The 24,638-nt window shown below is 43.9% G+C and overlaps 1 protein-coding gene across 1 annotated transcript in view; it reads right to left on the bottom strand.

Annotated features, from left to right (window-relative positions):
* LOC135911899 (IDLSRF-like peptide) overlaps nucleotides 1–24,638 on the bottom strand; it is a 150,485-nt gene that overhangs the window by 9,719 nt on the left and 116,128 nt on the right. Inside the window, exons 2-3 of the mRNA XM_065444251.2 lie at nucleotides 14,374–14,514; nucleotides 3,060–3,212 (exon numbers count right to left, since the gene is read on the bottom strand). Of these exons, the coding sequence (XP_065300323.1) occupies nucleotides 3,060–3,212; nucleotides 14,374–14,514 (294 nt within the window). The remainder of the gene's footprint in view (nucleotides 1–3,059; nucleotides 3,213–14,373; nucleotides 14,515–24,638) is intronic.

Here is a 24,638-nt window from a genome sequence, read left to right as displayed (position 1 = left end):
TTTTTCTGAGATTTTTTTTCTTTTCTAGGTTGGTTGTTTCAGGCCACGACGCCTAAATCGAAAACCGGTCTCAAGACGGCAGTCAGGCAATGCAAATCAACGCACTAAATCTAACGCAACACCGTTAACCTGAATCAGTTCACCAGGGGCCAAAAGGGAACCATTCAGTCGTTCTCGTTAATCCTAATATGAGAGCCTAACGTTAAGCTCGAGTACATTTCCGGTGCCGCCTTTTCAAACACATGTAAGACGCATAAATTATTTTTTGTAGGCGAACCTCATGACTGATATCAATGAAATTTCCATGCATTTGAAAGGGAAAGTGACATTTTAATGACTGTAAGTGCAGAACTTTGATTAAAGTTACGAATATTTTAAAGAAAATTCAGAGAAATGGGTAAGCTATAAAAAAATAAAAGCACGAAGTTTACAAATCCGTAGCTTTGCACTAGACGCAGATATTGCAGTTTTGTCAAATTGTATCGGCGCAAGTATCTAATGCGGAAAATTTTGATTTATATTGGATTGATGTTTGATTTGTGCATTTGATGAACATCTTACAGGAATATGTTACAATAGCTACGAGGGTTTTACAGAAACCTACTCTTATATCCATGGTGTAATTGAGAGCCATGTATTCCACATTAATTTTCAGTACTTTAGGCTTTAGATGTATTATCAGGTACAATAAAAGATATTAAAATAACATTTGTTTTTTCATTGCAGATTGATACAGCTGCAAACTTGATAGCTTCGTTCTGCGAAAATTTGCAATCCACAGCAACTGTTAGTTAAAATTGCTTCGATTAAATCAAAATTGACTCTTGAGTGTCACTAGATTTTGCCTTTCGCTTTTAAATACGAGAAACTTCATCAAATTTAGGGGAGTGCTTGCTGAGAAAAGCGATTTCTACGTTCCCGTATGTTTAGATAGAAGCGCCCGAGCTTCCTCTTAAAAGGCCTGTCACCAGGTCACAGAAACTTTCGGTTACGCGCTGCAAATTGTTACGTGCCTCCTATGGAGCGTTCTCCCGCAATGATATTTCTAATTGGTTCATTGATAGCCAAGACAGAGACATTATACTACTGCGAACCCATGATTTCAGGAGGCGTTGGCCACTGCCAAGAGAGACACTCCCTCCACCTGTCCCGTCTAGCCTAAGCAAGCGAAATTCCTTCCCTGCGTTCTCCCATGCCGGAGTTCGAAGACCACGTGACGCATACGTCACGGGCGTCGCCTTCATTTTCTTTCGCTCGCTTTTTTTGCTGCGCGGCGCACTTTCGCTGGCGGCGTCGCACACGAGTTCTTGCCTTCTGTCTCGTTCCAATCAACGCCCAATCTCGCGCACCGTGCACGAGAACACGTGACTCGCTGTACAAGTCACTGCTGCGCGAATACTGAGGCAGACAGAAGCGGTTCATCGAGCTCGACCGCGTGCTGGAACGAAGTAGAAAATGGCGAACTGTCGTCGTCTGCTCGCGCCACTGCACGACGCGGGAACGAGCAGACGAACCGGAAGTACATCTCTCTTGCTGCGGTGTGAAGTAGAACAAGAACATGCAGACTTTCAGTTCGTGTTTGTTTTTATATGTCTTTAAACTTTATTTCGCGCACTGAACTAACAGGTTACACAAATAGCAGACGTTACCTTGAATAACTATCGAAGCCACGCATCACTAGGAGTGACGTCACAGCAGAGCCATCTACGTAGACGAACTTGTGCGATATAAGTGGACTCTCCGGCTGGAAGTGAGGCGGCCGTGAGGAGAAGGGCGAATGGCGTTCGCTTTGACATTTCAGCTCTTTCGGCGGCACGTAGCCACGTGATACTTAGCAGGCGTCCGGTGTGGTGCTACTTTTCAGATTCGCCAATTATCGAGCAGTATATATGTTGTACTAGTGGTTTATTCGCCATTTCGCCATCGCTAATGAAACATAAAATGCGTTATGTGATGCCTCGCTCGTATATTGCGTTATGTTATATTTGCGGCGCTGCATGTGTTCTTCTAAAATAGACAGTTATTTTGCCACCCTCTCATTTTGTCGATGCCGTAATTTTTGGCGTTGCATTACGCACAGTACGGTGTACGATTCGTGGGGCCTTAATCAGCGGCACCCTGTCTGACAAACAGTGAATGCCTAAAGGAACCGGAGAGTCGTTCAGAATCTACGTGAAGGTGGTAGTCAATATCAAGCAATAGTTTTCCGGTGTATGGAACTGCTCAGCTAAAGAATGGGTGTTGCGGACAGTTAACCGATGATTCTGTCGGTTACTGATATAATGCGTGGGGCGTATGCCGCGAGGCTGTACATTTGTTAGGATTGGTCATCGTTACAAACCGCATTCGAATCTTACCACCTAGCCCTCATCAAGACCTTACTAACGTAAGTTTCGTTCGTGTATCGACGCAGGTTTAATTTATTCGTTCGTGTATCGACGCAGGGATTGGTCAACATTGACATCAACGCAAAGTAGGATGAAGTAGTCAAACAACCCCTCACTTTAAAGAAGACCACTAACGAGAAACCATAAATACATTTAGGCTGGCGCAGCATCCTTCCAAAAGTCTATTTTTTGTTATTTCGTGGTGATAGTTTTAACTACCGCAACAGCAAAAAATATGCAAGTCACAGTTCCAGTCTTTGAATTTCCCGCCAAGAACTGCGGCTTGTAAGTCCGTGTAACGCCATCAATCTCAAGGTATTATTATTGTTTTTCATCAATCTCTTTAAACATGCTATGTCCCTTATTTCGCTATTTTTGAATACAATGTAATCCATATTTGCTTATAAGAAAATAACTGTCCACGCAAACGCCGTCAATATCCGTGACGTCATGGCCTACTAGTGTGGGAACTTCACGGCTACCTCACCACCCGTCTTTCATTTCTCCATGTCTTTTTTTTTCTTGTGCTTACGAAGCCTCATGTTACAGTGTTACAGTGAAGGTAGATATTTTCGTATTGTAGTCAGTAAAGAGGTAATTTAGTAATGCAGCTCAATATGTTTGTTTTTGTTTAGTGCCTTCTTAAAGAAAAAAAACAACGCGGGCACTCACCGGACAGTGCGACGGCTACTTTCTGCACGCCGCCTAGAGGTGCGAGAGCGTCTCGAGCCTTGGGTCCGAAGAGCTTCTCCAAGTAGTTGGGCCCGTGGTTGCTCAGCAACGTGTGCAAGAAGTTAGCAGTCTCCTCTACTGGGGGTCGCTTCGCTGCAAGTGAAAATAACAATCATTACCATCACCATCTCCACCTTGTCCACTGCCTGCGCTACGCCTGTTGTCTGTAGTTATTGACGACACCACCGTTTCACCATTGTCCTTAATTTTTGCAATTATATCGCCAAGCGCTGCTGTGACGAGGTGGAGGTTAACCCGAAGCAACACTCATACCAAGTGCAAGGTTCTTCGTTGTCAACTGCTATTCTTCTGAAGAAGCTTCTAAGGTTTAATGTGCTGCTTACGAATGAGGGGAATAAATACAACGCTTCGTTTTTGACTTATCTTTGGACTTAACAGGTAGAGTACTTGTTGCCAACTCCAGAATTATGTGTTTCAATTTCGTTTACATTATTATTATTATTATCATTATTATTATTATTATTATTATTATTATTATTATTATTATTATTATTATTATTATTATTATTATTATTATTATTATTATTATCAGAAGAAAGCAAATTACTTGAATTGAATAGAAGGTACAGGATGCAAATTTTTTATGAAAGACGCTCCAAGTCCAGTTAATCAGAAGCCGCATGAATAGCGTGATTATTCTAAAAATTGCGAAATGTACTATAAAACAGTGACTATAGTAAGTGTAATTGTACCGCTACATCAAGGATATTCTTAAAAGCTTTAAACCACTAATATTTACATCGACTGTAAATGCATGTGGTATAAGTGTAAGATTGCATCTTTGTATGAAGAGCGTATGTTAATAATTCGTGTAAGCGAAAATGTTCCGTAGTTTACCAACTAAGTATTTTCATAGTAAAGAAGGTGTAAGCTATGTCCTTACTAAAGTCACATTTTTTTTTCGATGCTGGGTAAGATATTATACGCAAACCGCACAGGGTGTCGTTTTCGATACGATGTATATTTCCTTTGTTCTGAAATGGACTACGCGTTATGTCTACCAGTCTACGTGTAAATATCTACCAAAATCAACTAGTTCTTTATCTTACGTGGTTTAAAAAACGCACATGATTTGGAAGTTCAAGTTACGTGAAATGTTGGCTAGAGTAATTTCATTCATATTGCTTAGTTCAAGACGCCTGCGAGCTTTAGATAACTAACTTCAGCCGACAGATGTTTTCTGCCGTTATGAAACTAATCATAGCGTCGTATGTACCTCGTTCTTGTGTAACTAGAACGAACCAGCGGGCTTTCCCGATTACATATGAAGGAAAAGCCGCATATTGACGTGCAAATTACAAAAATATGGAGGTACGTAAGGTACAAGAATCATTATCGTAACTTCATTCCGAGCAGAAACTTTCCAGACACCTCAAAATAGACACCATTACTTGTCGGAGCATATAACGCACGGCTGCGCATCTTTAAATACCAAACAGTTATTATTGCTTCAAGTAGCAACAACCACTCTTGCGCTATCATTCGTTCCAAGAATCCTTCAAATATATGTCTTCGCGTTTGAGCAATGTACGTTTTCTCATTTGCTACTTAACAGTGGTTATATTTTGCGGGCATGCAGATTTGTTTATTGAATTAACTCATCGTCTGCACAAAGTTAGTAAAACAAAACAAATGTGACCAATATTTACGTGTACTTCCCCTTCTTACAACGATTAAAAGAAAGAAAAAAACTATTTGTCAAAGCGCACGGCATTACCTTGCGACATGGCAGAAAAATGAATAAGTCAGCCTTGGGCAATCACGAAGCAATCAGGTAATCTTCCTCGTCGAAACATTATTAACGCTTTGCGCCGCAGTAACTGCTGGATACGCACGGGTTCCCGAAACATCAATCTAAGGTGCGGTTGGATGATAATTTTTTGCTTGCGGGTTTGAACTTCCTTAAACAACCTCGTCTGTCGTTCTTTTTTGCTTACTCATCTTTTTTTGTCGTCACTAGGAACTAAGTACTGGTCTAAATAGAAGCAAAATAATTGAAAAGTCAAGGCATGTCCAGGTGCTGCCAACAAAAACTATTTCTGACGCTGGCCGTTTCGTAAACTCGGAAAGGGCCCTAAGGCATTGAAAAAAAAACGAATTGTTCTTTCGTACAACTTTTCCTTTTCGTACAAGACCTGTGTACACGCAAAATTACACAAGTGCAAGGCCACGTTTTTGACCGCCATTAAGACACGCAAAAGTTGCAGAGCAGCGTTCTATGGTCAAAAAAAGAACGTAGTGGCGTGTAAAAACACTCTAAAATATTTCATGAGAACTAAACAGTTACTATAACCTTGTTTTAAAATCACCATAGCTGTTGGTGCGAATGCGTATGATGCTTTCTGCGTGTGTATGCTAAGTCACAAAACATAAAAAATAAAATTGCATCGCTTTTCTTTCTCTCGAGGACTTGTGTCCAACTTACAAACCAGTGTATCTTATTCATGAAGGTGTCGGTCATTTCGTTAGATGTTTTATATGATGATCTTGATTATACAGTACATAAAAATAATTATATTTTGGGAATTCTTATGCCAAAACAAAGATATGATCATGAGGCACGTCGTTGTTGTGGACACCGGATTAATTCTGACCACCAGGAGTTTTTAACAACCACCCAATGCTCGGTAGACGGGCGTTGTCGCAATTCGCCCCTATCTAAATGCGGACGCAGCGGCCAGAATTCTATATCGCGACCTCTTCCTTAGCAGCGCTAGGGGAAAGCCCCTAAGCAATGATGGCGGCTTCTATTAGCAATCAATCACAAAATTCCACCCCGTATCTTACTCTGCCTATGATGCTAACCGCTAGTTAAACAAGTACACCCGCCTTCCAGTAACCTGCGTACTCTGCCTTAAACACTTTAAAAAGAGAGTTTTGGTTTACCCTTGCTTCATTTCTGTTTGCAGAAAGATAACATCTTATGTTGGCAGTTTTATGCAAAATTGTTCACTGCAACGCTTGGCACTGTTTCTCTTCCGGTACGGTAAGCAAAATATGCTAATTTGCCTCTGGCTGGCCGACTATGCGCTCACGTCGAAACCTAAGTCAGACCGGCATTCGCCTTGGCATACTAGGCCAGGCAAGATGGATATCAACGAAAAAAAAAAACGCAGGAAGAAAAGAAGCTAGTTTGTGCGCACCTGCACGCACACACGCACAAACGCGCAAACGTGCACGCTCGCTCGCACAGGAGAGCGAATTGCGCTCAAAGAAAATTTAGTTACAGAGTGTTGTTGGAGGCCTGCATCCCGCAGTAAGGCTGTGAGCACTTAGTGGGGGCGTAGTTAAGATCGCAGGGTATTTCCACGATGAAGGCGAGCATTGTGACGGTTATTTAAAAGCGTCCCTCAAATGAGGTTGTAAAATGTCTACAAATACAAATTAACTTGTCTATATGCACGTCAGTACCGCAGGTCGGACTCAATGGGGTGTTGGAAGAATGAATATTAGGCAGACAGACAGACAGACAGACAACGAACTTTATTTGATCCTGAGGAGCTTCAGCGGAGGCCCCTATCGGGGACCCGCGGAAGCCGCTGGCCGCGCCCAAGTCGGGGCAGGAACGCCGTGATGTTCCGCCCTTTCTCGGGCCCTCTGGATTGCCTCTAGTTGTGTCTGGAGCGATGGGCTCCGGAGTGCCTCTTCCCAGTCGGCTTCGCTGGAGAGAGGGCCGTTAGGTAACGCGGGGCATTGCCAGAGCATGTGCGCTAAGGAACAATAGATCTCATTGCAGTCCGGACAGCTTGAATCGACGTCTCTGTAGATACGGCTGAGAAAGCCCAGCGAAGGGAATGAGCCCGTCTGGAGCATTCTAAGTAAAACTGTCTGAGACCTGTCCAACTTCGGGTGAGGAAGAGGATAGGCCCTTCTGCTAAGCCGATAGTGAGATGTTATCTCGTGAAAAGTAAAGAGCGGATCGTTCTGCTGGATTTCATCCTGTCCCCATAAGGCCTCCATGCCGCCGCGGCGTGTTAGATCTCGCGCACGGTCATCGGCAAGCTCGTTGAGGTTAGGTATGTTCTGATGAAGGTCCGCACCCATATGGGCGGGAAACCAAGAGATGAAGTGAGTGCCAGGGTTTGTTCTCTTTTCCAGAATGGAGGCAGCCTCGTGGGCTAGGTTACCCGATTCGAAAGCTTTGATGGCCGCTCGTGAGTCGGTGAAAACGTTGGTGCGCGAGGGGTCGGTCATGGCCAGGGCTATGGCGACCTGTTCCGCGACTCCACTTGAAGCAAACCTAACCGACGCCGAGGAGCGTAATTCCCCTTTGCCGTCAATGATTGCCAAAGCGAACGTGCTAGAGTTGCCGTACTGAGCCGCGTCGACAAAGACAGTTGAATCCTGATTCTCACTGGCCTTCTGTAAAATCGCCCGTGCTCGGGCTTTTCGTCTCCCTACATTGTATTGCGGGTGCATATTCCGAGGGAATGGGCTGACCACAAAGGTTGACCGTGCCTCCCTGGATAAGGTGATTTTCCGTTCATTGAGTATTCTTGGAGCCATGCCGGCCTCGTCTAGGATGCGTCTTAGGCAGAAGTTTTTTTTTTTATATCAGCACGCAGGTTATGGTTCTCAATAGAATAGGTATTTACATTGTTGACGCCACCCGCAGAGGCGACGAACAAACGACATTGAGCACTCCTCCCACCTTACCCTGGGATTTCACTCTTTAAGTACATTGTGTAAGCAGCGTAATCCACGTAGCAACAAAATTATGTGTGCGATAAAGTATTTTGAATTTGCGAATTAACCCTCTCATAGAAATAGAGAGACGGAGAGAGAAAAAACTTTTAATGATGTGCGGGAGATGTTATCCTGGATGATCGCTTGACATGTTACTCCGGCTGCTCGGCGTTAATTATAATATACACAGTCAAAAACATTTAAATATCACATACAGTCACACACACAAACACACACACACGTACAGACGACAGGGATATTAACAAAGCTCTATTACTGCTTGTTGCCTTGTTTTGGGGATGTTTGACTTAAGCAACGGAAAAGCGAGATAATGTTTCACAGCTCCACACACGTTCGGTGAAGTAAGTAAACGCCCTGCTGTGAGCACGTTATGAGGTTGTTTTGTGTCATGAGTTTATGACATTCAAGCTCTCTGCACGTCAAGACAGACGTTTTCGTGTGCACAGCCAAAATGCTCGCGCGACGAGCAATAATCTTGACACACACGTTATATTAAATGTATACTTCCGTGAGCAATCTATCTGCGTACATCGCAACAGTTGGTCAGAATGCACTGTAATCAACTTGTTTGTGCTTGCCGAAGTCATTCATCACAGCAAGCGTGGATTCTCCTCAGCTTTCAAGGTTATGCTTAGGTCGCTCTTGAGAGAGCAGTCACACTGAAAAAAGTTACAGCGCTAGTTCTAAGCAAAAATCACTGTTTTAAATGTGCCCATCAAAACAAAAGTCTTCAGAAAAAGTACTTCAAAGGATATATACACGCATCTTTCTTATTGCTGTTTTGGCAGGTGTAACTCTCTGAAATCTTGTCATACAAAATTGTACATACTCATTCACCTTCAAAACAAATCACCAACATACATGTGACATAGTTAAGCACAACACTTTAAATGGTGCTTACTACATTGTTTATCTCTTGGCACTTTGCCATGAAGACGGATGTATGCGAATTTTTCCAGGTTTCGATTGTTTCAGTGACGTCATTCTTTTACGCCTCCGTAAATAGTTGTAAGTCAGTAATTTTTTGCCAGTAGTGCTATTATTTTTATCGGAAACCCTACTCTTATTCGCGCACAATGTTTGATCATTAGGGCAATCTTGCAGCCACTTTTTCTATTTCTCGAGGGTTCATTTAATCTGCATCGTTGGAGTTCAACTCCCCCTTCTGTGCTATTGCAAGCGCTTCATTTATCGAACTTTAATAGTCTCGGATTGCAATAGTAACTGTGTGCATGGAATTAGCATTACTTCGTAAACCCAGCAGTAGACCGTTTTAACGAGATGCAGTGGTACTAAGATCTGGATTCACAAGTTATTCTTGAGCTAAATGATACTTCATTCGGAAGACGTACACAACCACGATATTTTTTTTGTCCGTTTTATTGTAAGCTCTCCCGCTTCCTGGATTAGTCTTAGGAATAGTTCGCGATATTCGGTGTTCTAAGCGTTGTGTGGCTCTGGTAATGAGCTCCACGAATTGCGTCGTCAAGGAAGCTGCTGCGACGGACTCCTAAGAGTACCTCCCGTGAGAACGAGCCCATCTGTGTGCCGTAACGAGAACTGTCTGATCCGTGCCTCATCCCATTTCGACTAGTTTACGTGGAGTGGTGAAGCAAGCGTATTCGTTTATATTCAGTAGTACTCTGAACATACTAGACTTAATAGTACACATTAGGTATTGGAAGAAACGCGCTCAACTAATGAGCTTAAAGTGGAGGCAATGTCGCTTAGGCAAGGAATTTCAATCGCGGAAACTTACTCGCAAAACAAGAGTGTTCTGCAAGAGAGGGTATCGGTGGCCCGAATGTTATCATCCGTGCAAATAAACATGTGCAGTTCTCTTGATGGCATTCTATGAATCTCATGGTGTGAGAAGTCGTATTGTCGAAACAACCGCGTAGGTACTTTAACAGTAAACCAAATTTCTTTCGCCTAACTATGTAAGTGTTCATCGCTCACTCAATATATTACACAGGCAATCTCGTATTTTCAGATTTAACTTTTTCTTTCGAAGTTCTGCCTACTTATAAAGCTGTCATCGCTACGTTATTGGACTTGATGACATTGTCAATGTGTTTTCTTCTACAGTAATGATATTTATCGGTCTTGTGAGGCCTTATTCCTCATTTTACGTTCAGCACTTCTTGTTGTTCTTTGCTAGGAGGTCTCAGCTGCAATAACAAAAGTATCCACGGGTGTAGAGAACAAAAATATCATAGTGAATGATATTGTGCCACGTTCAATTGGGACCTAAAGTATTCCAAAGAGAATTTCGCCGGTCGCAGTTGTTTACCTCCACATTTAAAGTTCTTGCGAAATGTTAAAAGAATATTTGTGGATAGGCACCGCAAGACGTTAACACGAGCTATAAGGTCGTCATCATCATCACCATCATTGCCACAAATCTATAATCTCGCAACCAACTATCCCGTCCAACAGCATTACTTATCTAACTTGTAATTTCTTAAATGAGTTCATCTGAGAGCGGCCAGTCCCGGAGTCTGTCGTACGCTCCATCTAGCTTTCACGGATGTTATACTCTCCTTCTTTCATGCCACTCTCTTGCTCTCGTAAAGGCTGAAGTGTTTTTCAATCATCAACTGCAAGAAACGCCATTTTGGTCAGTGAAGAAAAGTGCCTTTCAATGAAAATTGGGAAAGCGATATATTGAGCACATACGTTAACTCAGTATTGTCGTGGTACCCGGCTACAAAAATTGATAGAGAGAGAACCTATTGCGGTAGCGAAGACTAAGATGAGCACGTTGTGGTTACGCATGCGAGCAGTTCACCGTTTTGTTAAACACTTCACCTCTCAGCGTAAGTCGTGCAAATAACCAGAGCTTCGTTTAAGTGACGTTACAGCTTGGTGAATATGTATTTACGTAACAGTATCCGTGCACCGAGCTATGAGATATTCGAACCTTCTATATTACTGCTACCGGAACAAAAGTTGCTGGCCAGCCGATGCCTGTGCCGTATGAGCAACAAATAGAAGAAGAATGATTTACTAACACCAATACGAGAAAGCACCAGTATAGACGTATATTGAACATAATATAAGTGTTATGTGAATGATATCCTGATGTGTTGTAGTTTGTTAAGGATATTTTCACTGCAATTATCTTGTGTGGCTATAATATGTTTATTTTACATTGTTGCTTGTTCTCTGATGCACCGCCTGATGTAGTAATGTATTCACACTGTAATGCACTTCTTTATTCTGTAACTGTAATGAAATATTTTGTGTGAATACCTTTTGTATGTGTAATAGATCAATTTCTTTAATTGCGGGTTATGCTGTGAAGTATTATTTCAGTGAGTAATGAGCTCGTCTCGCGCAACAGAGATGGCAGTGCCTACAGCGTTGCATGCATCTTCTCCACTGTACGGAAGGCAATGTTGCAATATTCATGCAATGTTGTATTGATCAGTCCCGTTTTCATTGCCGTCATAAACATTATGGACGTTCGGCTTCTGACGCACCCTTTAAGGCCAATATACCAGAAGTACGAGTAAATAAAAAAACAACCAAATAACAAATTGTTGTTTAGTTTAGTCAACCGACGCAAGAAGGGACTTGTCAGCGGTGCCAAAGTAGCTGTGAAGCAAAAAAATAAAAATAAACACAGACATAACGATTACCCGAAATAAAGAAGAGTATCTCTGCAGTGCGATCACGTTCTCGGTACCAAGACGCTAAAAGCAACGCCTGCGCATCATCGATTTAACGTAGGTGGGGCGTCTGGAGGCGACATCGGATTCCTTCCTATGCGTGCAACACTTTTTCGAAGGCAAAACAGCAGCGAAGCCACGCCTTTGCAAGGTGCGTTTAGAAAGTGCTGGAAACATCTCCCGTTTCTTTCTTTTCTTCCCACTCTTTCCCACTTGTCGAAAGGAGAGTATTATCCAAGCCAAGCTCGTTCAGTGCTCAGCCAAGCCAAGCCAAGAGGTGTTCACTGGAGTGCGCAAAATACCTATGTTTATCGCAAAAACCTACAGGACATACGTCCCTGACTCGAGTGCGTCTTTAGGTAGGTATTTGTATTGGGGCATGCAAGGAGGCTTTCGAAATGTAGGTGGCATTGAATGCTGCTTAGACGAAAGCAAATAAACGAGGTACAGTGAGAAGAAAAGAAAAAACATTGCGAGCGTAAGCTTCTGGGCATGTCACCGGGGCTGATAACGGGATTAGCACGTTCTCGACACCCACTTCTTTGCCACCCACGGCCTTCTCGGTGAAGTGGGACCTGCACTACGAAGAAGGTGGCCATGCTTCGCGTGCGCCGCAAATGAGTGCGAACCTGTTTTTCCTTCTAACTTCGTCGTGCGGGATCGGTGGATCGCGTAGGGAGGAGAAGCGGCTCGTTCGATTCCGCGTCCTTCCACACGTACTTCATTGGCGTGTACTCCGAGTTGTGATAAACAGAATCATACGAAAGTTTGTCTTTGTCGCCGTCTTTGTCGGTGAGTTTGGACGCCTCGAGTCTTTTCAGACAGTCTTATGGTTTTCCTTTAGGACGAAGACTTAGATGGCTTATGGGTAGAAAAGTGCGATGTCCGGCGTTATGGCACCAGAATTCAGAGGGAGTAGTACCCTCGACCTTTTGGCGCGAGTCGAACTGACAAAGTTTGGTGTTAATTAATGTGAATTAGGCCATCAATTTAATTATGAGAAAGCGGGAAGCCGAGGCACACAAGAAGCGTGTGTACGACTTGTGGTTTAATTACGGCGAGGTTAATTAAGGCAAAATTAATTTAGACACAGTTCATTAAGAAACTAGAACCCGTAAACACCGCGGTTGCTTAGTTGGGCTGCTAAGCACAAGGTCGCGGCATCGAATCCCGGCCACGGCGGCCGCGTTTCGATCAGGGCCAAATGCGAAAACACCCCTGTACTTAAGATTTAGGTGCACGTTAAAGAACCCCAAATGGTCCAGATTTCTGGAGTCCACCACTACGGTGTGCCTCATAATCATAAAGTGGTCTTGGCGCGTGAAACCCCATAAATTAACTTTAACACTCGAGCCCACGACCTTTGGTGGGAGGTGAACCAACGACCTTGGGGCGTTGATTAAGGCGAGGTTAATTGACGCACATATAATTAGGATGCAGCTAGTTAAAGCACTCGAGCCCAGTACCTTCGGTGGGGAAAAAGTAATAGGAAGCTACAACACATTTTAATGAAAATGTCAAGTGATGTAGGGAATGTCTGGTCATCGCGCATGCTTTCGCATTTATCCTTTTTAGCGTATGCTAAATTAACTGCCAACTTGATTTCGAGATCCGCATCGATCGCTGGTGCAGAAAATTGATTCCCGTTCTGTATTCGACTGCACAGAATAACGGTTGTAGAGCAATGCGCATGCGCGGATGTTGCGTACATTCAAATTGCCTGTGGAAATCCCCTGAAATAGTACAGGCACTGGCACAAAAAGTAGCATTTTGTCAATTGTATTCTCGTCTCCTCCGTAAGGCATCGGGCTAATGATAAGAAACGTAGTCGTTATTATATTATGTTTCCACAAAATAATTTACAATGCGTATTAAGGTCGGCGACACATTTCAAGGTAATTTAGACCTGTTCAACGTTTTTTTTTTTTTTCACCACGCACAAATTGCGAGTGTTGCGCATCGTGAATACCTTTATACACCGCGAGACGTCATACATTCTCTAAACCTTAGAGATTTGTTCAACGATCATAAATAATTATTTATTACTCCAAATTATTATACATGCAAGATGTTCACGGCCGCGTAGATATTCTAAACGTTTTAATAACCTTTTCAATATTTCAATTCAACTGTCGCTATTTGTAATCACTGATATTCCGATCACTTCTCTCACGTTTCAATGTGGTTTCTATGGATATTCGTGTATAGCGACAATCGGACGTCCCTTAAAAGTCTTGGGCACGCGAGCAGACAGCCTATTTGTTCCTAATACTTCCTTTTATCGAACAGCACCTTATACCTTACGATGTAGCGACAAACTAGTTAATCTTACGAAAATACTAGGACCAGAAAATAAACATTGTAAAGGGCTGTTCGGTATTCGAAAAGAACTATGCTAAAAGCGTTCGCTATATCTTTCGATTTGCCGCTAGCATTATTTGATTTCTATTCGATTTGTTCTAAAGAAAGGTAGTCTGGCTGTAAAGACTGGAACGGTTACAGGGATCCCGTGAAGCCGTCGACTGACAGAGCTTCTTTTTTTTGTGTGTCTTCGTTCCCTGCATTTCTGAAGCACGAAGTGCAGAGACAAATAGAAGTTCAGACCGGGGCTTAACGTACCTGCCGTGAAGAGCCTGGGGTCCTCGTCGTAACCATCGTAATCGTAATCGTAATCGTAATCGTAACCAATCTAAAGAAAGGTCGTCTGGCTGTAACGACTGAAATGGCTACAGGGATCTCGTGAAGCCGTCGAGTGACAGAGCGTCTTCTTGTTTTTTCGTCTCCGTTCCCTGCATTTCTGAAGTGCGAAGTGCAGGGACAAATAGAAGAGTTGAGACCGGGGCTCAACGTACCTGCCGTGCACAGCCTGGGGTCCTCGTCGTAACCATCGGGGCAGTCCGGCGCGCCGTCGCACAGATACTGAATGGAGATGCACACGGTGGTGGAGGCTGGACACCGGAACGGCTGCGTCGGGTGGCACCGGTCGGTGTCCACTGCGCATGCGCACATAAGAGACAATTCAGCATTCGCACGGAAGACGCCCGAGTGGTTCATTTTATTTTCAGAGTTCCTTAACTTAGAGACTACGTAGAGGGAGCATTGAGAAGCGGTTTGAAAACAAGGGCAAAATACAGGAACTATATATACATATATATATATATATATGTGTATATATATATATATATATATATATATATATATATATATATATATATATATATATATATATATATATATATATATATATATATCACTAAAGAATAAACGTCACATACAAGACAACACGTAAACAAGCTCTTTTTTACTTTCAAACGTTTCGCCTGGTAGGAACACCTTCGTCAGTTCGCTGACCGATTTATTCTCTTGTGCTATTTCTGTGGAGCCAGTGTACTTTTTCGTCACGACAAATATATATATATATATATATATATATATATATATATATATATATATATATATTGCAACTGTGGTCCTGATTTCACAGCGTACTTGGGGAAAGAAAAACACTTCCGACAAATGAAAGGATATAAATACATGTCTGAGCTCATCATGACGATGATGATAATAAAGCAGGAATACGAAAAGTTAGTAACGATATTCATTAAGAAGCAGAATAAAAAAGAAGGTTATTATGAAGCAACAGAAGCACAAAAATATAGGACGTTGATTAGTGACGACGATGTTGCCGACAACACTGAGTGCTATGATGATAAAAACGGGGAAAAGTAACCGAGCCCGCTGTGCACCTTGTGGTGTGTGCGTTGTGGGCTCGAGCGTTATAACCATTCCTGTTGTTGCTAAATTTTAATGTTTCGTAATTTCATATCCTATAGTGACAGCAAGTGTACTCTATGTGGTGATTATATTTGTCATGATTTGATTTCAGTAGATAAGAGAACAAACAGAAAATTACCACGAAGATTTTTAAGGACGATTACATTCAATGATAAATTATTATACGACGCCTGCCGCTTATGTTAGTGGGTGTTGCCTTTGTAAATTTTAACAACATGTAAACATATACCTATAAACATAACGAGGCATGTCCATTATATCCAAGCAAGCGTGGCACATCCCGAAGTCTGTGGCAAAGGCCGCCGCTTACGAGTAAAAATGAGAAAACGTGAAACTATTGAAAAGTTACCAGGCCCAGAGGACTCAGCGGTGATTTCTGGCTTCCCATAGGTCTGGGCGAGAACCCGGGCTCTCGCCACATAGAACACTGCAACGTCATCACGAAATGGACGTCGCCCACACGTGCGTCCTTTTGCGAGGCGTCCCGCCTTCTTCTTTATTAATTACTCGCCATTAAGTGTTTTCCCCACACTCGCAGAAGTTCCGCTGGGTTAATGATGTCACGCATCGGTTCACGACGGCTCCGGCCAGCTTTGGTTGACAAAACGGCCGGGCGTGCGCGCATGCGTAAGAGCCTCTTTTTTGATTGCGCAAGCGTACAGGAGCTGGTTTACCATGTTATTAGGGAAATGCGCCTCCCCCCCCCCTCGCCGCTACACGTATGACGCAAAAAAAGAATCCGGTACTGAAACAGGCATGCGCAATGTAAGATGAGCTTGCAGTGAACCAATAGCTGTATGTTAGCGGATATAGCGTTGCTCTCCCCCGATCGAGGTTGCCGGTTCGACCCGTGGCAGCACTTCGATGGGAGCAAACTGCAAGATAGCTCGTGCAGTTACACTCTTAGGCAAAGTTACACCCTTTGGCTTGCCCCTTCTGCCACACAACAACAATCGTTATCTGCCTAGATGCGTTTCCTTTCTTTAACGCTGCGAGCCCGGTACTTTCCAGTAACGAACGGCACGCGCGTTATCAGAAGGGGCACTCCAAAGGGTGCAAACTGTTCTATGCTGATTATGCCGAGATTGCCCGTCAAAAGAATTCCATATGATGCAAGTTCATTCGGATTCCACTCCGCCTTCCCGTACTACGTCGTGCCTCATACTCGGATCGTGGTGTGACACGTAAAGAGATATGATTAGTTAATTGGATGAGCCTGGAGATGTTGTCAGCCCACGGGGCATCCGAACTCGCGGATTTCGTTCGAATAAACCGGTAGTTTTGGGTCCAACGATGGTCCTGTCACTCTCAGCAGCATGGTACGTGGCACTTCAGTGCTGCTTTCTTTGTTTTAAATATATATTCTAGCTGCCATACGGCATACTGACAGGCAGCCCCTGCGAGCAGCAGTCCTAAAGGAGTGCCATAACGGGAGTACTAGTTTAAGATGTTTTGCTAAATTGCGCTCCGAGCAGTGAAAATACGGTCGCATAGTTATATTTATGTGCAGCTTAAACCATACCAAGGGGTCAAACTTAAAAGTGATTTCTCTGCTGCAGATTATGTCAGCTCTCATGCGTTCCCTTGAAACGTCAAATCCGACATGTGAGTAAAAACTATCGATTACTTGAAAGAAAAAGAAGGTCGTTGGCGAAGAGACAATGGTGAAACGAGTCTGTTGGTCCGCTATGAGGCGCGCGCACTGACATCGTCAAGGGCACCATATAGTTATGTACAGTTAGGCATGGAGGACAATCGCAGGTTATCTCGATTCTTTTATCTCCGATAGTTCCGTAGAACCTTTTATTAGAAGGACAATGTGGAGTCCGTGACGTCACGCCAAGTCTCCTCATGACGTTACTGTTCTTCTTCTTCGGAGGGCCACGCAGCATACGCGGAAAACGAATAATCCGGGCACCTAACAACGTTGGCTGTAGGCAGATCACGCGTTCTCATTACCCACTGGACTTATAGTTCTCTGAAAGGCACAGCGAGCATCTCGCCGTCATGGCATTCTGTGCCGCGAAAAAAAGAAGCATCCAAATTTGGCACAATAGGAAAGGCAACTGAATGTCGACGCCTGCGTTTCTGAGCTCGTGTATGCGGCGTGCGTCTACGTCTAAACGTGCTATATTGTGCGCAAGGCCATCGGGGCTTTGCAATCTGTGTTTGCATGTTTTCGAGGCATAAATACCCCCGCGGTAAGCTCGTGTCACGCGAAACAACGCGTACCGCGTGAATCGCTAAATAGCGGCCGCTGGCTTCACGCAAGATGTACTCCGGAGTGGTGGTCAGAGGCGAGTGCGACGCATATGGAGCGTGCTTACTGGGCTCGACGCACACGTGCATTGATCGGTTGGCATGAAAGCGCACCACGTGCAAGGCTTCTTCGAAGCATGCTCCAGTTGTCGGGGTAAACGAAAACGCGGGTGCTCTTTCTTTCTTTCTTTCTTTCTTTCTTTCTTTCTTTCTTTCTTTCTTTCTTTCTTTCTTTCTTTCTTTCTTTTCATTTCTTTTCTTCTTTTTTTTGCTCTCGATGCCTGTTTTAAATTTGAATGCAAAGAAACAACTAAAGGGGACATTGATCGTTTTTTTTTTTATTTGGGGTTTTACGTGCCGAAACCACTTTCTGATTATGAGGCACGCCGTAGTGGGGGACTCCGGAAATTTTGACCACCTGGGGTTCTTTAACGTGCACCTAAATCTAAGTACACGGGTGTTTTCGCATTTCGCCCCCATCGAAATGCGGCCGCCGTGGCCGGGATTCGATCCCGCGACCTCGTGCTCAGCAGCCTAACACCATAGGACATTGATCGTGTTTCGCTGTTTGGTGTCGAAACAAAAAAGCGGTGAATCATTATGCATGCGCAATGCTGCGAGGAAATTTAGACCAGCACCGAAGTAGAACGTGCTTGGTTACTGCAATATTAGCTCTGTGTTTGTCTGGCCGGGCTTTGCACCACCAGGTGGCGTCCCCACTCCGGCCGCTCACGTTCCCGCCCCCCACTCATGTTCGCGGCCCCGTTAGCGCCCGCGCTTGCCGCAATGCAACAATGAAACAGAAAAAAACAACAAGACAAGAGTGGTAGCGTTCACTTCAAGCTGGGCCACTTGCTCATTAACATTTCGAGACATGATGGTAGCGATAAGGAAGACGGAGGCATCAACGCTATATGCACAAGACGAACGCCTTTCCTGTGAATATCCGTGTTTACAATCAAACCTTTCATAAGCTAGGAAGGCGCATCCGACATGAGAGTACCTTTGTTATATCCAATATTCATTATAACAAGTATTTGGTGCATGCTTACATCTTATTGTTACATGCGCACACCTTGTTGGCGGCAAACAGATTACACTTAGGAAGTTATATCCGATAATTCGTTATTTCCATTTGCGTTACATCGAGGTTCGACTCCATGTGTTCTTTTTTTCCATAGCGCTGTAGCCGTGCTCCATGACTTTGGAAAATTGATTTTTCATAAGCCGATGTTTCACTATAGCAGGAATTAGGTGAATCAATATTTCACCTAATAGCAGTGAAGGTTGTCAGTCTCGTTATCCGCAACCTTTACCACCACTGAGGGGCTGAACGACGCGTGAAAGTAGGGCAGCCAATCCCTCTTCGACGGCAAGCCGAAAATGGCTACATTGGTGAATTAGGTGCCGAGGCTTTACAAGCGAAGCCACTTTGGCACAATGCGAAGTGCTTCTTTGCGGACGGCGTGATTACAAATCAATTATTCAGACGAGGGTTCCCTCCCTCGTCGTTAAGCTTTCCTTTATGTACCTTCTCGAAGACATACGGTGCTTCATGGGGCCAGGAAATTGTCGACACCTCGCGGGAACCATGCCCTTGTTTTTCAACGGGACGCCCTAATCTTGTTACGCCTCCACGCAACCGTAATTTGACACCACACTTCGTTTGAGTTCTGCCACTGCTGAGATCATCGGTCTTTTTCAATCGCCCATGGCTTTCAGAGGAAGGTTTTTGCTCCAGCTGCGGTAATCGAGTGACTGAGGCGTTGCTGTTCTGGGCTCCAGGTCCAGCGTTCGATACCGACTGCAGCGGCCATATTTCAACGGGGGCGAAATACAAAAGCCGTTGTTCGATTTAATGTATAGGCTCCCGTGTAGGAGCCAGAGTTGCCCCACAAGTACGCCATCTTGGGTTCCACAGTCACGCGGGAAAGCCACTACACGTAGGCCTATACGCGTGGTAATTCAAGCTTCGCTTTTTTTTTCGCTTTCTTTTAATTCATCATTTTGCGAGTACAAGGCGATCGCTCACCTCATGGTTACGAGCCTGGTTTTACACTGGCGTGCCTCATTATCTTATGATTCGTGATAATGCATCGTGTGACGAACACATACACCCTCACATGGTGGCAGCATCTGTAAGCCTTTCGAATTTCTATGCCAAGTGTTTAAATTATGGGGTTTTACGTGCCAAAACCACTTTCTGATTATGAGGCACGCCGTAGTGGAGGACTTCGGAAATTTCCACCCCCTGGAGTTCTTTAACGTGCACCTAAAGCTAAGTACACGAGTAAAGCGTGAATGCACGTGTTCAAGAAACAGCGCTGTCACGTCCGACATTCCTTGTTTGGAAAAACGTGAAAGCTAAATACGGTCCGGGTGAATGACACGAGGAATCGCATGCACTGATGCATAGTTCGCGTTGTCTCTTCACCCCCCTCACCCCGCCACCCACTCCATCCCTTGCACAACTATGCAGATTCTAACGAATTCAGTACATCCTTGACGTGTTCTATGCGTCACGGACTAGTGAAACTTCCGCTGCGCCGCGCTCAGAAAAACATTTTGCCCCCCCCCCCCCCTCCTTTTTTTAACATCCCGTGGTATTACGAAAGCTGTCAGCGCATCACATGACATTGATTGCGCAAATCAACCAAGACAGAGAAAAAAAAACACCTGCGAACACATATCTTTCTGCCAGCAGCATCGGGGCCTACGACATTTAGCCGGCGACGCTAACACTCCGCAGGAACTGGCGAAATGTTCGCTTCTCCGCAACGCAGTGGAGCCCGTTTCGACCACGTGATGGCGCTCAGCGAATAGCGGCGCCAGAATCACTGAAAGGGTAGCGAGCGGCGCATGGAAAACGGTGGCGTAATGCTGGCTCCCTGGAGGGAGCTTAAGTAGCATAGCTCTAGTGCTGGCGTACCTGATTTACGTGAGTGCTAAAGAAAAAAAAAATCTCAGGTGGGCAAAAGTAATCCAGAGTACCCCACTGTAGCGGGCGTCATACTTATATCGTGTTTCCGGCACGTAAAAACGCAGAATTTTTTTTTTATTTGAGCAACCGTAATCATCGGCCGCTTCTATAGTCACTCATGTACTGCAGATGAAGGTGTCCTTCAGACGCTCCTAAGTCCGAAATGGCAACTCTGTAAAACACACACTATCGTTAGCCGAATAAAAATTTCTTAGCTTGTGATGCATGCAAAGTATTAAATGAACACTATAGTGATATTGCTGGTTGCTCAGTATATTTAATAGCCGCCGCAGTGGCTCGGTGCCTATGTGGTGCTCTGCTACTAAGAACGAAGTCGCAGATCACACTCATGGCAGAGGTGGTCGGATTTCAATGCGGCCGCAATGCCGGGAACGCTCGTGTACTTAGATTTACCAGCGCGTTAAGGAACCGCGGTTGTTGAAAATCAATTTGTAGCCTTCCAGCAGGAGGCGTCTCTCCCGAGTGGGCCCAGTGTTGCTCGCAGAACGTTCAATATTACAAATCAATCAGTCTAGCAAGATATTTACAATTTGAAAAGCAATTTCCTGTTGGCACTTAACGCAATGGTGGTTTTGTGTGGTAACCCGACTTATTCATGACTTCGACAATCAGTGTAATAAGAGTAAAAGCGCTAAACAAGGCACGACGACAAGAAAGATGGACAATGACTTACTCTCAGCTGAGTTTACTGCAGAAATAAAAACGATTATATACGTGTTGCTAAAAAGCAGTATCACAAGAAAAGGGAGATAAAGCCATGAGATGTACAAACAACACCTTAGCCAAATAAGGAACGTGAGCAAAGTAATCCGGAAGCAGGAACTCAGGTAACCGACTAAAGAACATGGCTACGAACGCCTATCGCACGAGCCAACACCTTCAAGAAAATCAGTTCCTTTCGAGATAGCGACCCAAAAAGTTTACTGAGACATGCACCCGCCTTGTGCTTAAACTTTACCATGGCCTGTTTCAACACTGGGCTGACGGAACAGATTACAAACGCAAAAGCGCGCCATGTGTTTGTGATCTTTCTATGTCTCATGTGTTTATATGTGGAGCCAAGTAGAACAATGTACCAGTCTACCTTACTCACAGCCTGCCGGACGAAAAAAGTTGTGTGCCTTCGCATGTTTTCGGGTGTGCGCGCTTACATCAGCGTATGGCAGCGCGCCGTATCAAGCACAGAAATCATCAAATTCGCTTCTTAGCGAAAGCAAAATAAGAGTGCATCCGGCTTTAATGAGCCGGATGCGCTCTTAAACTAAATGAGCGTGTACTTTATCCTAGCGAACAAGCTTATTATGGCATAAACGTTCGCCTCTTACTGTGATATCACGCTTTGGTAATTAGTTTCTTTTTTGCAGACGCCGAGTTTGAGATTAACAACATTGCCCTAACTATTACTACAAACTAGCAACCTCGTTCCGCTTCACTGCACTTGCTAGCACCCTATATTCATCCCTGGACAACAGTGAGCAAAAAGAAGACAAGTTAAATAACTGCTTTTCAGACATGTTTCCAATGTTCTCCACTCTCTTCGATCAGGCGCTGTCTCTCGCATATAGCTATGGTGGTAATGACGAAACACAGAGATCCGCTCTATAAAACAGAAAAAGAAATGATAAGCTAATAGCCACTACTGGAAACTTGTTGTCTCGTTCCGCTTCTCTTACATTGCCAGAAGCTTTTATCTGAGCTACAAAAATGAAGGGAAACTAAATCAGAAAATTGCAGCGAATGTTCTCCCATACATGTTTATAAACCTCTGTGTTCTCGTCGACCATGCGCTTCCGCTCGGAAATAGCGTTTGTGGTAATGGCAGAAGACAGAACTCCAGTGCAGAGGGCACGCAAAAAGAAATTCCTCGCTATTTCAAAAAGTGGCCGTCCTTACTCAATGCGATACCGAGAACATTTAAGTCTTTTTTCTTTCGGCGTTTTCTCAACTTTATTTCTTCGTTGAGTGTTTCATTTCTTGTTTTAGTTCATTTTCAAATTTTAGTGAACTCGAGCTTCTTTAGCAAGCCCCAGACGTCTACAGCTCTGTGAGAAGACCATCAGAAATTTCTAGTGGGGATTAAAATACCTGCGTCCGCTCCATCACTTCACGAGGAACATATTTTACTTTCGGCTCGTACTTAGATTCTTCTAGGCTGGATTTAAAGTTTTCTTTTCGCACGCGACTTCGGAAGTGATTACGCCCCTAGCGAAATGAACTCATCATTTTAATTAAAGACCAACATATGCCTACGCAAAGCAACTCAGTGCTTCGAGTGAGAGAATCGAGTGGTACTCCAATGCAGCGTAGGCAGCTAGGCGAAAGAGCCTATCTCTGCGAGAGTATTTTTTTAAGTGATGAACGTTTCGCACTAATCGTTCTAATCCCAAGACCTCCAAAGCGGCGAGCATTTCTTTTTTTTGTGTGTGTGCGTTTCAGTTTTCCTCTCTAGTTTACTAGGTGTAGCACGGCATAGCTGTGTATTCAATGCTAAACTTCCCACTTTGTTCAGGCCAATCAAGTCCCTCGACCCATTGAAAGCAGCCCATGAAGCATTACGCCGAAACCTATTAGCCTGCAGAGTGAGTTGTTGCCTAATACAAATGGCTGCTGACGGTCCCAACATGCGGCGCCTGAAAAGTGCATCACGCAATTTGGAAAGCATGTAGGTGTATGTATTGGGATGCCAATCTCGGAAAAGCTGAACGGAGGGCTTCTGAGCAAAGTCAAAACACGTAATTTTTTTCGACAAAACGTATTTAGGTAACCAAGCACGACTGGCACGCGGGGTCGAATAATGCTTCCTTTTTGTTTTGCTTTTCTTCAAGAATTCATAGGGCTGCGCAGTGAGCAGGGATGGCGCACGCAATACAGCAACGTTTCAAGTAACTTGTGAAGATTGCGCATTAGGTAATCGAGCTTGACGTAAACTGCATCAGCTAACTCCCTGAGGTCACTGTAACAGACGGGCCAATCTGATAGCTCAAATATGTCAAGGAGAAGCAAAATCTCCTTGGGTTTTATTTTTTTTAAGTCCGTTAAGCCTGTTCGAAGTTGGAGCTATTCATTTCTAAATCAGCTCATGCACTGTATTGCGGAACGCGCAGACGAAGCTGCCGTCTCTTGAAGGTCGTTGAAGCGCATGTCATGAATTTTAATTGAGGCATATATATTTTTATGTACCTCAACCTGGCTCTTTGCGGTCACACATAAATTTGCCAGGAGAACGGATCGCTGACAAAAAAAAACATAGAAGCAATGTCAAAAATGCTAATTTAGTTTGTGTCAGGCTCAGACGAAATCATCGTGCCATGGCATGGCTCAGGATGGCACGTTCATATTACTAAAAAACTAGCTTCTTCAAAGCAAAACATTATGCTCTACAGCGCGCTACCATCAGCTTGCTCGGTCAAGCCTCCCAACACGAAAGTAGAACAGAGCAGAACATTTTCGCAGCAAGGACATCGCACACACCTACATGTCGTATTTCAATTGCAAAGTAGGTGCGGTGGGAATGCATGCTTGATATTTCAGCATAAAAAGAGTAATATTTCTTTCCGGGGCACTCCTTCCATATAAATGTTATATAAACGCGCGTCATTAGTATGCGACAACACTTCATTATGCTCGGTAAAAAAAAAAACGAGCCTGTGTTTCATACACGTCATGGGCTCGGAGCGGGACTTCTACCATAAAGATTATTCGTAGTCTTAAATTGGCCCACTTACCGATAGCACAATACATTATTTGCCCCTCCACGAACAATAAACAAAGAAGGCTGTAAACCTATATTTAGAAACTAACGTTCGATAAAGCATAAACTGAAGCTCTATGCAGATATTCACAACTTCCTTCCACCATTATCGATGCAAGAGCTGTATTTCGCTTGAGTTTTCTGGCACAGTAATGCAACTGACGCACCCATTTGTATTAACGATGTAAACATTTCTCCCCAATGTTTTCAACCGTGGCGATTTCCTCCATTCATATAACTTTTCATATAATTTGTTTGTACATTGCCCCTTGCAATCTATGTAATACAAAAAAACTATATATTTCAGGCAT

The sequence above is a fragment of the Dermacentor albipictus genome, chromosome 10, assembly GCF_038994185.2.
Source record: "Dermacentor albipictus isolate Rhodes 1998 colony chromosome 10, USDA_Dalb.pri_finalv2, whole genome shotgun sequence".
In the NCBI taxonomy this organism is placed as follows: Eukaryota; Metazoa; Arthropoda; class Arachnida; order Ixodida; family Ixodidae; genus Dermacentor; species Dermacentor albipictus.
Note: the sequence above shows the minus strand (reverse complement) of the source record. Positions and strands in the feature narration are given on the sequence as shown.